This window comes from Drosophila virilis, chromosome 5 (genome assembly GCF_030788295.1).
Source record: "Drosophila virilis strain 15010-1051.87 chromosome 5, Dvir_AGI_RSII-ME, whole genome shotgun sequence".
Lineage (NCBI taxonomy): Eukaryota > Metazoa > Arthropoda > Insecta > Diptera > Drosophilidae > Drosophila > Drosophila virilis.
Genome location: NC_091547.1, coordinates 3344564 through 3357732, shown reverse-complemented (window position 1 = coordinate 3357732; position 13169 = coordinate 3344564). Strand labels below are relative to the sequence as shown.

The window sequence follows — 13169 nt, the reverse complement described above, 5'->3', positions numbered from 1 at the left end:
TGAATAAAGAACTTTAAACGAAAGCTAAGCAACAATTCCAGACTCGATAGAAAAGCTGCAGAAATAATCTGGAGTTCAAGTAATTACTTCAACGACAGGTCAAAGGTAAACCAGTAAATTTTGACCAAGTTATGGAAGACTTATATGTGAAACTTTGAATTTAAATACGCTTTAGTATGCCCTACTTTGTGGGTACTCACCGATAGGCGCCGCCCATTAGTTTATTGATGACAAGACCAATGTCGTGGAGTGTGTAGATGTAGCCCTTGGGTATATGCGGGCGGACATCGCGCAATATGTAGCTGGAATCGGGAATGAAAACAAATAAAAATAAAAAAATAAGTTAAAAAAAACTGAAAGAAAATTGAGCAATGCATAGGAGTTGGCATTTTCATGGACAAACAATTTTCTGACCAAAAAAAAAAATATGTTGCTGCCCCAGAATGGGAACTCACCCCAAGGTATTGGCTGGACCGTGTTTTGTGTTGTAGAGCTCCTCAAGGCGGGGTATTGTTAAAAATTTCTTCATTGAGACGCCGTTCTCCAAAAGTAATTTGACAAAATCGATTCTATCATGTTCGAGTGCCTGCATCATGGCCTCGTCCAAAGCGCCTGCGGGCAATAAAAATTGTATTGCAAATTATGCAGAGTCTGAATAAATGCTAAATATATGCCAGTTTATATCTTGTACATATATTTATGTACTCGTGCTGTGCCTACCATTGGGCCATTCCTGGCCATAGACAAATATCTCGCTGCGCGCGATGTCCACACGGTTCCATGTCAATGCCAGGCTAAGCTGTTCCGGCGGACTGAGGTGCTGTGATTTGAAGAGTGCCGTGAGTATGGTCTGATCCAGCTCCTGTGCCTCGCCTTCGGGCTTTTCCTGTATGCGAAACACAGTAATCTGTTTGGAGGGAACAAAAAAATAAAAAAAAAACCCAACATAAAAATAAGCCTCGAGTAATGGTTAATGCAAACCCTGGCGCGGGGAAGCCTTGGGCGGAGCGGGGCGCAGTCTATTTGAAAACCAATTAAAATCTTAATAACGACAAAATTCCCTAAGTCTACAAATAGCGGAAAATTTAAGGTGCGACGGTGATTTAAAATTCATTAAACATTCAATTGAATTACGTAGGCTAATTATTTTTGCACTTAATTCATGTTCAACTGGGCCAATAGGGGCACTCCCTTCACTCGACTAATTAAATATTTAAATCGGTGCGCGCAAAAGACTTAAGTGATTGAAAAGTTGAACACAAATTTAAATCTCAAGTTAATGTTTCCCCCTCTTTCACTTTTTCTGTGTATTTTATGCGCTTTTAATTGCGAGAGTGCCCGATAACCAATTCCCAGGCAGCTGCCCTTTGAAAGGCTTCGCAATGTAATTAATCATTTTTTATGCTTGTTTAAACTAAATAAACTTTGCTTAAAATATAATAAACTTAATAATGGGTCACTAAGCACATTTAAATGCACAGTCATTTAGCCTGCTCGGGGCCAGCTTTTGATTCAATACAAATGGAGACATTTAAATATCTACGAAAAATAGTTATGTCAATATTTCATTTCTCTTGTTTATGTCAGACCAAACAATTTAATACAATATTGCCATAAGCTGAACAGAAATCTTGCGTTGCCAAGGCATTTGCCAAATACACCTGTACATTGCCAGGTAGAAGGTAGAAGAAGAGAGACACACGTAAAAGCATACATATATATATATAAATGTATGCATATAAATATGCAAATAGTTAAATATGTGTACCAAGTATTCCAGCTTTTTATACCCTGAACCTATTGAAAGTGGCAAGAAGGGTATTAAGGTTTTGCTTACAATAATGTAACAGGCAGAAGAAGGCTTGTTCGTAACCATAAATGTATTTTGATATATACATTTTCATAAATAGCTATTCGTATACTTAATTACATTAACTATCATGCAAGGTCGCAGACTTAAGATACGCAGAAACCTTTTCCATATCTCATCTGTTGAAATATGGCTTTTTATCATGTGCCAATTTTTACAGGGTATACAAATGCATAACATTTATTAAGAGTTGACCAACGCCCACGCCAGCCAATCCCCGCAACTTACCAAATTCTTGTTGCGCGTGCACTGAAGCAACTCCTGGTAAAGTTTCTCGGCCTGATCCACGCCAACTTCAAAGGTTTTTTGTATGGTGCCAATGAGATACTCACGCATGGACTCCAGCACAGGTTGCTCCTCGCCATCGGACGCATACCTACACCATATGCACAAAAAAAAAAAGGTTAAAGACAAAGTTACATATTGAATTAAAGGGCAGAAGACTTGTGGCTGCGACTGTTGCTGCTGTCACCACCGCAATTGCGGCGTCTAATTAAACACATTAAATTAAATGGAGCAGTGCAAAGGGAGACAACAAATTGGTAGGTAAATAACAACAGTCAACTAAAGAAGTCCGCCGCACACAAAAAGTTTGTCAAAACAAATAGAAAGTGGGCTACGCGGCGTATACGTTATATTGTGGCCTACATTTTGTCTTCGACTCGGCTCCGAATTTAAATATGCAATTTGCTAAATGTCGTGTACTTAATGAACTTGAAGCCAGCAACAGCCACTAATAACAATATCAGCGAACGACAGCAGCACCGCAAATAAAATAAGTAAGGACCCGAGAGGCAGAAATGGGCAGGGAAGTGGAAAGTGGAAAGGGGCACGGGAGCGGGAGCCTGATTAAATTTACAGCAAGTGCGGCTGGCTTATTAATTGCGTCTCGACAATCAGTCGGATGGCAGGCCCAAAAACTTACTTGTGCACAAAGGCCAGCAGATCGGCGGCACGCCCGGAACCATCGCAAACAACAACCGGAACGGGCGGCGAGTCCGTCACGTATTCCAGGACAGCACGTATTGTGTTTGTGCCGCCCTCAATCACCAGACAGACGACGGGCGTACTGGAATGTGTGACTGAAACGGGAGGAGCAAATAACAGAGCGACGCTTAAATAAATTATGCTAAAGATAAAACAAAAGGTGCAACTCAATGTTATAATTCGCAGCGGGCTAAGCACACCTGAGCTCAGCTGACCCGACCAGACCTCGCCTGACCTAAGGTTGATTTATGCATTACAACTGCCGCCTTCAATCACAAGAGTTATAACTGACATAATATAAATAAAACATCATTATGATAATAGTCGACAAAAGGCCACAAGAACGCACCCGTATTTTTATACTTATGCCTTGCACAGTTGAACGCAAATACAAATTCAACTTTAAGGCTTTGAAGGCCTAATGACACCAGCTGAAAGTTATGAAATATGAAATCAACAAATTGGTTCCGTTTCATAAAAAAATAATTTAAAAAGAACATTTAAGCTTTAAGCTTCATGCAGAACTTTTGCATAATTTTTAAAACTCTTTCTCACATTTGCGCAAGCTCGAAAAGCATATTAAAGTTTCTAGTCTACAGTTCGCTACTTTTCTGTCAAATTAAATCATTAAAATCAAATTTATTACGATTTTTTTTTGTCACTGCGGGAGCAACATTAAAAGCACATTAAAGCTTTAAGCTTCAAGCAAAAATTGTTTATTTTTATAACCTATTCTGCTCTAATTCTCTCTTCCTCTCCCTCTTCCACTTATTCAAAACTTTATTGTAGCGTAAGCTTTTGTCCTTTCATGAAAAAGAAAGTTGAAAAGCACATTAAAGTTTCTAACTGATCGCAGTTTGCAGCTATTATGTTCGTAATCTTGCCACTTATAATAAACTCGAAAAACGTTCAAAGCACATTTAAGCTTTCAGGCTTAGTCAGCATTTAGCCAGCTTTACATGTTCGACAGGATAAATCCTGTGCCTTTCGTACCACTTTCAACTATTGTCATTGCAAACCCAAATCAGATTAAAGGCGCTGGCTGGATGCAATTTCTGTTCACAAACAATGGCAATGAATGTAAACTGAGCTGTGCACAATGCTCAGCTTTCTATGGAATCTGTGTGAGCTTCAAAGCCACAATTCTGTGCTCTTGTTGCCAGAACTGGAAGCCAACTTAACTGATTGCTTTTTTTTCGACTTGACTCGTAGAACTTACATGGATGCAGCTTTAAATTCGAAATAAATTTCTCCAGTTTGCGGCGCAATATCAATTCAGCGCCGTATTTGGCCTGAGTGCCATTGTCGACGAGCAGGAAATACGCATGCCGATTGTTCAGGACGGCCAATTTCGATCTGGAAACGTTAAAAAGACAAATACATGCTTTATTATTGGCAACAAAAGCAGATGGCAGATGGCGGTCATCAATATTTAAAGGAGCATGCAACACCTGTAAAAGCAGCTGCAACAGGTGCCACAACAGGACCTTTAATGGGACTTGTGGCCTTATCAAATATGCATTAAGTTGTGCTCTATACCCACCTCGGTGAGCTAATACTGTGGCAGGGCACCTCACGATTGTGGCCCAACAGCTCATGATTGCGCTCCACAATGCCCCACGGAGCGATGCCGATGCTGACCACGCGTCCGGTGCGCTGTTGTCCCTCCAGGAGCAAGGCGTCGCCCACTTGCTTCGTGACGCCTGAAAAAAAGACAATGCCAAAAATAACAACAACAACAACAACAAGAGGAGAGTTGGTGACAGAAGCAACCACAACAATGTCCAAAATAAATAAGTTTTTGTGTTACTTTTTTGTCCATACATTTTTTGTGTTTTTGTAACTCAAGTACCTTGACTTTGACTTTGGCTTTAGTTTTATTTTTCCTATATAAATATATATACACTTCTAGATGTATGTAAGTGCGAGTATGATAGCTGTAGGGTTGGGGGTGGCACCGAAGCAGCGTGTCTAAAATTTAATAACAGCTCCAGCACAAAAGAAAACCGACAAAAAGGACAATATTGAGCACAAGTTTGTGTGCGGCACAACGAATCTAATATGCCCTAACAAGAGTTCTGCTCTTTGTAAGTCTTAGCAGTAGCCAAATGTGAATATCTGTCTCTTTCTATATAACTCGACGCTCAACTTTAAACAATAAGCAAAAGCCATCTATATCAAGAAGTATAGGTTGGGATATATGCTGCGCTTCTTTTTATTATGCAACACATTGGACACATTTTTAATTACCAGCTTGATAATTCGATATTTAGAGCTGTGAGCTGGGGCTGGCAAAACCTATTATCGCACTGAAATAGATATCTTTGAAATAATTTGATATCCAATACAGTTGCGTCATGTTGGCAAGTGCCTTGGCAACTGCTTAGTTCCCGGTTTTTGTTAGGGTAGTTGGTGTCGCTCAGTTGTGGGAGAAAGTGTGTGCAATCAGTTGGCTGCGCGATTTCCGCTTGGGATTTTATTTATTTAATTTTCAAGTGACTGCCCAAGTTGAAGTCGTGGCTCAGAGGCTGCGTTTGACTGAACTTATTTAACTTTTATTCAACTTCTCTTTAATAGTGGGGCCATAAAAAATTGTCGCAGTGTCTGGTCGTAAAAATTGAAATGAAGAACTCACCCGTGTTGGTGCCGCCGGTGAATATCCAGGCGCCCGTTGTTTTGGCCGCCTTCAGCAGTCCTTTGCGTATCTCCTGCGAGCGAGCGAAAGGAAATCAGAATTTGGGGCCAGGTTCAGGTCAAAGTCGACGCCATTCAATTAGCGTGTGAAAGAGAACACTTGGCAGGTGGATGAATGGAAAAGTTTTTAGCTTACCTTTTTTAGTTTTGCCTGCAAATCAAAGTTGGCTTTGCCGCCCTGCACGGTGATCAAAAGTTTTGGCAATTCCAGATTCCATTCCTTGGTGAATAGCTGCACCAACAGCTCCGGTCGCGTATCGAATGACAAGCGCACATACTGCAGGGAATATATACACCAAAGGTGGGTGTGCGTGTGTGTGCGTGTTAGTTGTAAAGTTATTGGCCAAAGTCAAGCGAAGTCGATGCCAGCGCCTCGAGAGACTCGAGGCATATGCCATGTGCCACGTGCCTCAACAGAGCACTTAATAGCTAAATATATTCCGTTTATAGGCCCGATGAACTCACCTGCGCCTTGGTGGGATGCGCCCCGCCTTGAAATTCAATGGTGCCATACGCATCGGTGGGCTGGGGCCGTGTGTGCTTTGTGGGCAGCCACAGATCGCCCGGCGAGCCGCTCTCGATGCCGGCTATCGTCTGATGTGTAATCTGTGCCTGGCCGCAGCAGCATCTATCAAAGGGTTTTCGCGGAAGAGAAAAAAAAAGCAGATAAAAAAGAGTTGTTAATATACTGTTAATGCCATGTTGAGTATACGCCATGTCGCCAGCAAATTAGTCATGTGCAGACGTTCCTTGTTATACCCTTTCAGAGGCTATTATAATTTGGTCATCAAATGTTTAACACATAGAGGAAGACATCACCGATCCCATAAAGTATATATACTTTGCAGAAATCCCTCTTTCTGTTGCATGCAGTGTATACTCAAGAACTGGCTAGATCGGACCGCTATATCCTATAGCTGACATAGAAACGACGGTCGAGAAGTGGGTTCTTGTATGAAAATTTTTTTGTTTCTGAAAACATCTTGACCAAATTCGACATTTATAAGTTATACTATACTTCTCGTATATATGCAAAATTCTATCAACATCGGACCACTATATCATATAGCTGACATAGAAACGAACGGTCGAGAAGTGGGTTCTTGTATGAATAGCTTTTTGCTTTTCAGGACATCTTAACTCAACTCGGCATTGACCATTATCCCAGTGCTTCTTAGATACGGGCATAGCATTATGGATATTATAAAGGAGTTCGCTCTGCAAGGGTATTAAATCTTCGGCGTGCCAAAGATAGTCCTGCCTTCATGTTTCTTTTTGAACATGTTGATTCATTGTCAATATATGCGTTATATAAATGACACAAGGTAGAACACGCAGCGACACACTCACAACGTGAACGCGTGATGCTACCCACGCACGTTATGGCAAGCCTCACGTGTAAAATAAACCGTTATTTATGCATGTGCGGCTCTTTTGTGGGTGGCCTTGTTCCTGTTGCTGTTGCTGTTGCCGCTCTCTCAGCTGTTGTTGTCCTTGTTCTTGTTATTGTTGTTGTTGTTATTTACTCATACCCAAAGCTGTCACATTTGTCTGTCTGCCTGTCTGGCTGCGCGCTTATGTGTGTGTGTGTGTGTGTGTGTGAGTGTGTGTTTGGCTATAACAATAGCTTTGGCAAAGACAAGTTGCCAACTCGTCTGACTGTCTGTTAGCTTATGTCTCTGTCTTTCTGTCCCTCTCCCTCTCCCTGACTGCTCTTGGCAGTTTCTCAGAAGTTTTGGCCCAGTTAAATAATAAATTTCAATTACAACAAACTAATAGAAACCAAGCATATGCATCACTCAGCAACAATTGCCTAATGAATAAATCAATTGCAGCTCATAGAATACACATGCCTGCAGAATACCTGAAGAAATGTGTAAAGTGGGGCATGTGTTATGTAAATATGGTTAAATATTTCTTATAGGCACTTGTTTTATGCCTCAATATACTAAGGGACACATTCGATCTGTTTTTTTTTAGCTCAAAACCTGGCCCAATTATAAAACTCTTTCCTTGATTCTATAAATATGTTTTTATAAGCATTAACCCATTTAATACCCTCGATATTTCATATACTTGATATACTCTATATACTGTATATACTCTTTATATTCTGTTAAGTCCATATATGTCTATATATTTTATTGCTTTAGGATGTGGCCTACACCTTCTTCTGTTACCCCGCTTGGCGCAAATAAATCTGCACATTTGTGTGTGGCACATGCAACACGTGTTGCCAGCCTACCAATCGAGCCATTTGAGGCACGCTAAGCCATGAATAATGTTTAGCACACACACACACATTGCATTGTAGAAGCATGTGTAAATAGCGTAATTTATTTTGCCAGTACAAGGAGAGGTAAGTGGGCATCTGCGTCAGGCATTGGATTGTGGGGGTACGTTAGCCAACAATTGTCAGCGCCAACAATTAAATGCCTGCAACAGGGTGGGAGAGCCAGCTGAGGGGGACGGGGTGCTGTGGGCACAAAAACAGCTGCCAGGCAAAAAGCTGATGATTGTGGGTTAAAAGCGCTGCCAAATATTTGAGCAGTCAGCTAAAGTCTGATAAAGAACGTCAGTCGGGCGAAGCCATAAAGCCATCATAAACTGTACACACTGTACGTAACTGACAAAAACTTTCACCCAAATAAGCCAGCCGAAGAAGAAGAGGAAGCAACAGCAACAGCAACAGCAGCAGCAGCAGCAGCAGCGACAGGCAGACAGGCAAGTTTATATAACCCATTTATCTCAATTGGTTAGGGAGCGCATCTTGGGGGCAGCGTTGCCCTGGAAGAGGGCTGGGGCGGGCAGTTAACTGCCAGCTATAATAATAAACAATAAAATTCCAACGCCAAAAATGAAACTAAATACACAAACCCTCCGCCTTGCCCTAGCCCAGGGCAAGTGGGACAAATACATTGCGCCTCGGTGCATCAAACGGGCTGTTTGATACGCAAAACTGGGTCAAAAGTTTCAAGCCAAAATGGATGCTTAGAGCAGGGGGGGAGGGGGTAGTTTTTTGCACTCCGTTGGCTTAATTACTAAATGAATTGCAATCAGATTTTCCAAGTTTTCATTTGACACTTACTTTGTATCGTCCTTTGGGCATGGTATGAATTTGATGCACTCGCGTTTCTGAAAATTTGTCTCGATCCAACTGCGCGGCTGATGCTACAAGTTCGCATTAAATCGAATAGAAGGAAAAGAAAAATTAACAAAAGACCAATAATCGTATTAGTTCAGTTAACAAAACAACATTTTCTTTTTATGGCACATTAAACATATTAAAAATATTATTATTATTATTATCTTTTTTGTTTTTGCCTGAACAATCTAGAATTGAAACTCAAAAAAAGAGAGTATGTTTCCATAAGCTTTACAGATCTTATTACAAAAAACTAGTAGAGACTTGAGAATTACATTCAAATGTAGTTCCCCAATTTTGGAGGGTAAATATATGTATTTATATATATGCAAATAGATTGGGGCCAAGTGCTCAGTGAAAGAGTCTATAGAAAATGGCTACACCATATGTAAATTATAATTATTTACAATTAGGAAATAATATACATCAAATTAATCGATAACGAAATAAGATTATTAAAAAAAAAAGCTACTTAACAAAAATTGCAATAGTTTATAGAAAAATATACATTTACAGGAAATAAGTAGCTGACATTTCTGGAAGTTGCTTAATTTTGTGTATTGGAAAAAAGTAATTTCAAAATGTACATAAAATGTTAAATACTTTGTCATATTATAAACTATATATAAATATAATAATATTAATATTTTTATTATAACATACTTTTATCAGGTAAATACAGCTATTAAATATTGCTCAAAGGAGACAAACAACTATTTATATACAGATAATAAAATACGATTGGCATATCAAATCAAGACTACGCAAACTGCAGTTAAGAGCCCATTCAAAATAGTTGCAAAGAACAAAATAAAAAAGTGAATAGAAAAAAGAAAATGGAAAAACTCAAGTGGAAAAACTGGCGGGTAAATAGAAAAAACTATTCGCAGGCTCCAACTGGAATCACAAGCCTCTCAAACTTGTAACAAATGCAACAGTTGGCAAAAAAAACACATGAAAGAAAATATAGTGGCGGTTGGCCGACTAGGAAATACCCTCTAACAAATACAATCTTATGAGCTACTCATGTATACTCTGTATACCTGCAGTTGCAGCTAGTATTCGATTTTGAGAAATATTTGTTTAGAGTATTCGAATGATTCACACTTGATCAAGAATGTATATACCTTGTCAAGGATTTAAACCATTTTCAATGGCTACAGGGTATATAAATAAACAGTTTAGGACTGCCAAAGCTGGCTAAGAGCTGAAGTCGGACTGTGATTAGTGGCTGGAGTGGCGACTATTGACTATTGCCAGTTGACTGGCCGGTTCTATTTGAAGTACCTCGACTGTAGACTCGCTATTTGCCTGCGCTTTGAGCAAATCCCGCACATTGAGTATCAAAACTTTCGATAGTGTCGATGAGACGGAGGAGCGCTTCCGCAAACGCTGCCGCTTGCGTATGCCACGCGGCGTGCTGGGCAAATCCTCGGGCAGATCGAGTGGGACGGCAGTGGCGGAGGCGGGGCTGGGTACGGTTAGGGTAACGGCTGGCGTATTGCTAAAGCGTCGCACTGTGGAGAAATCTCGCGAAATGCGGCGCAAATATTTGTGCGTCGCGTGCGGCGAATCGATAACCATTTTTGCGCTTTTTCAGCTTATTATTATTATTTTTTTTTTTCGGTTTTTCTCGCATTCGCTTTTCACTAATGCGCGTTAATTATGTGCCATTGCATTTTTGTAGTTCTTCTTTTTGTTTTTGTTTTTTTTTTTTCTTTGTATGTGTTTGCAGCGTGCCGCGCGAATCTCAACTGAAACGCAGCTGATGCTGCTCGATGCTGAACTAACGGGACAGGCAGATGAGAGGCGTCATCTCTTGATAAAGCTCCAGTTATTTACAATGTACTATTTGCGCGGCGAGGGAGAGAGACAGATAGAGAAAGAGACAGAAAGAGGGGTAGAGAGAGAGTATGCACTCTGCGGGTTTTTTTTTTTTTGTTTTTGTACGGTAAAGGCATTAACAAGCGCTCAAATTAGATAAGGCTCGCTCGTTACACGGCTAAAAATAGTCGAGCAATAAGTGCAAAAATTTATAACTAGTTAAAGGCTCCAGGCTCCAGAAGATCTAGAGAGGGTCTTAAAAATATAAACTAAATAAAACTACTGAAAAATCAATTTAAAATTCCAGCATCGTTAAATTAAATCAATAAATTTAATATTATTATTTATGCTTCTTACTAAAAAATATAAATTAAATAAAACAAGGCAAATCAATTCAAAATTCCAGTCTCATTTAAACACAGATAGATTTGCTATTTTATATTAGATACATTTTATTTTATTATTATTATTACTCAATTATTATTATTTCCTTTTGAAAAATGTCACTGTACTAGCTAAATGTCTAAATTGATAGAGAAATGTTTGCGTTAAGTCGTGTTTGCATTTCTCATTAGATGCGTGAAAAAAATTTATTTGTTTAGCACAAACACGTTGATTGAGTCGTGTCACGATACGCGCTCATCTCTAGCCCTTCACGCTCTAGCTCTCTGGCATTTTGGCGTCGTGTAGCTGCAACGCACTCGAGTGCAACAAATCAATTTGGCTTGTGCGTGTGTGTGTGTGTGTGTGTGTGCTGGCCAGGTTGGATCCAGTTAATGCCATTACGAAGCGCAGGTTCACATTTAAATTTTGTGTTTGCTTCAATTTGAAACAGGCACACAACACTTTGCCCAACTGAGCTGCATATAATTAACGTGTCTGCGCCAAATGCATTTAATTAATATTCAATTATTTGCTTGTCTTGTCACTTGAACAAGTTTAGGCCAAATTGATAAGACAAAGCCCAACCAGAAAGGCCGCCATCAAAGCACCGAGCATTTAATTAGAGAAATATGTGTGCATGTTGTTATTTTATTGCTACCGAATGTGGCCTAATTAAGTTTGAACATTTAATGGCCATAATTAAATGCACTGGCCACGATTGGCAATGAGATATTATTCAGTTTTCAAATAAACAAACAGAACTATTCTGTAATTACATTCGATAAATAAATATGCATTCAAATTATGACTTGACAATATAATTGCTGCAATATATTATCACGCATCCCTATCTCCATCAAATTATTCAAAATATTGCCATTAGTCTTAACAGATATTTAGTTTAATTCTAAAAGTAATTATAAGAATAATTAAATGGGAGTTGCTTATTAAACTAAATAACTGCTTAGCATAAAATAGTTAAATATATTGAAAGGATATGCAAATTGTTAAACGAAAATATAGAAAATCCTTCATTCCGAAATTGAAAGAATCGTAAAATAAAATAAAAAAGTGCTTAAGCCATTACTCAACATCAACCTTATACAGATATAATTAAATATTTACAAAAAAAAAGAACTGAACAGAAACGGAAAAGACAAAGTTGTGATTGATACGCAACAAATTCGAGTTAAGCAAATAAATAATAACAATAGAATATTAACAATATTGAACAACCACAACAATTGTAACGAACAACATAAAACAATTAGACAATTGCACAGACTGACAAATCAGAATGTTTAACTTGATATTGATATTGATATTGATATGTGGATATATAGCTTACCCTGGGCACAGTTATATTTATCAGACCCCAACAGATTTTTTTCAGTCCCCATGGTATCTTTAATGTGTGTGTGTTTTTTTTTTTTTTTTGTTGTTTTTAATATTTTATGAGACAAAACATTGTTTGATTTTTCGAAATGTTAAGTACAACAAGATTTGCGCGTGTTTAGTTGTTGTAGATTCGAATACGTGATTATTTTGATTGATGCGTGATTGACAAGTTGTGTGTGTGTGTGTGTTTTTTTTTGTCATGTTGCATTTGACGTATTTCGTGTTGCACGCACACATACACACACAAAGGTGCAACATATTATTGAAAAATGAAGTTTCACACATTTTTTTTTTTTTGAGATTTTTTTTGTGGCATAAATGTGAAAAAAAAAAAAACAATTAAAAAATTATACAAGATAATTAATATAAAAGTAAATATAAAGAAGTTTCAATTGTTTGTGTTATTTCATTACAAATTTAGTTTGCAACCAATTTGCGTGTGCGGGGTTCGGAAAGGGGTTAAGAAAAATTATAAATTCATAAATTAAGCATAGTTCTCGTTATAGAGTATTTAGAAGTTCGGTTGTTTTGTGTGTGTGTGTGTGTTTTATTTTTTCGTGTCGAGTGCAAAGCAAATTTGTAAATAGAAGAGAAATATTATTGTTCTTGAATTAGTCGAGAGCATTACATTACAATTTATTTGTTTATTTGTCAACTACGTAAATCGCTCTGTAATTATTATTATTATTTTTGTGTTTTTGGTTTTTTTTTTTTTGCAGGTGGGGGACGCATTTTGTTGACCGACTTACTACCAGACCACTTTGCCGGAGGAGCTGTATTTGCGACTTGTTTCTTAAACTTAGGCTAATATAAATGTATTAACGCAACTCTAGAGTTAAAATTTACAATAATTATTTTTCGATTTGG

General features: G+C 38.5%; 1 protein-coding gene across 27 annotated transcripts in view; it reads right to left on the bottom strand.

The window, feature by feature from the left end:
* The window catches only part of Trpm (transient receptor potential cation channel, subfamily M), a 60040-nt gene that overhangs the window by 18419 nt on the left and 28452 nt on the right, over positions 1-13169 (bottom strand). For 12 of the 27 annotated variants that reach the window (XM_070210227.1, XM_070210229.1, XM_070210226.1 and 9 more), the window contains 11 exons: positions 8640-8722; positions 6017-6179; positions 5688-5828; positions 5493-5565; positions 4401-4560; positions 4077-4213; positions 2796-2952; positions 2099-2246; positions 721-907; positions 456-612; positions 201-302 (listed from right to left, as the gene is read on the bottom strand). In XM_070210227.1, coding sequence (XP_070066328.1) covers positions 201-302; positions 456-612; positions 721-907; positions 2099-2246; positions 2796-2952; positions 4077-4213; positions 4401-4560; positions 5493-5565; positions 5688-5828; positions 6017-6179; positions 8640-8722 — 1508 coding nt within the window. Of the gene's footprint in view, positions 1-200; positions 303-455; positions 613-720; positions 908-2098; positions 2247-2795; positions 2953-4076; positions 4214-4400; positions 4561-5492; positions 5566-5687; positions 5829-6016; positions 6180-8639; positions 8723-9983; positions 10392-12252; positions 12310-13169 lie in introns of those variants that run through there. The other 15 variants (XM_070210224.1, XM_015168463.3, XM_032436237.2 and 12 more) reach the window with 8 other exon arrangements.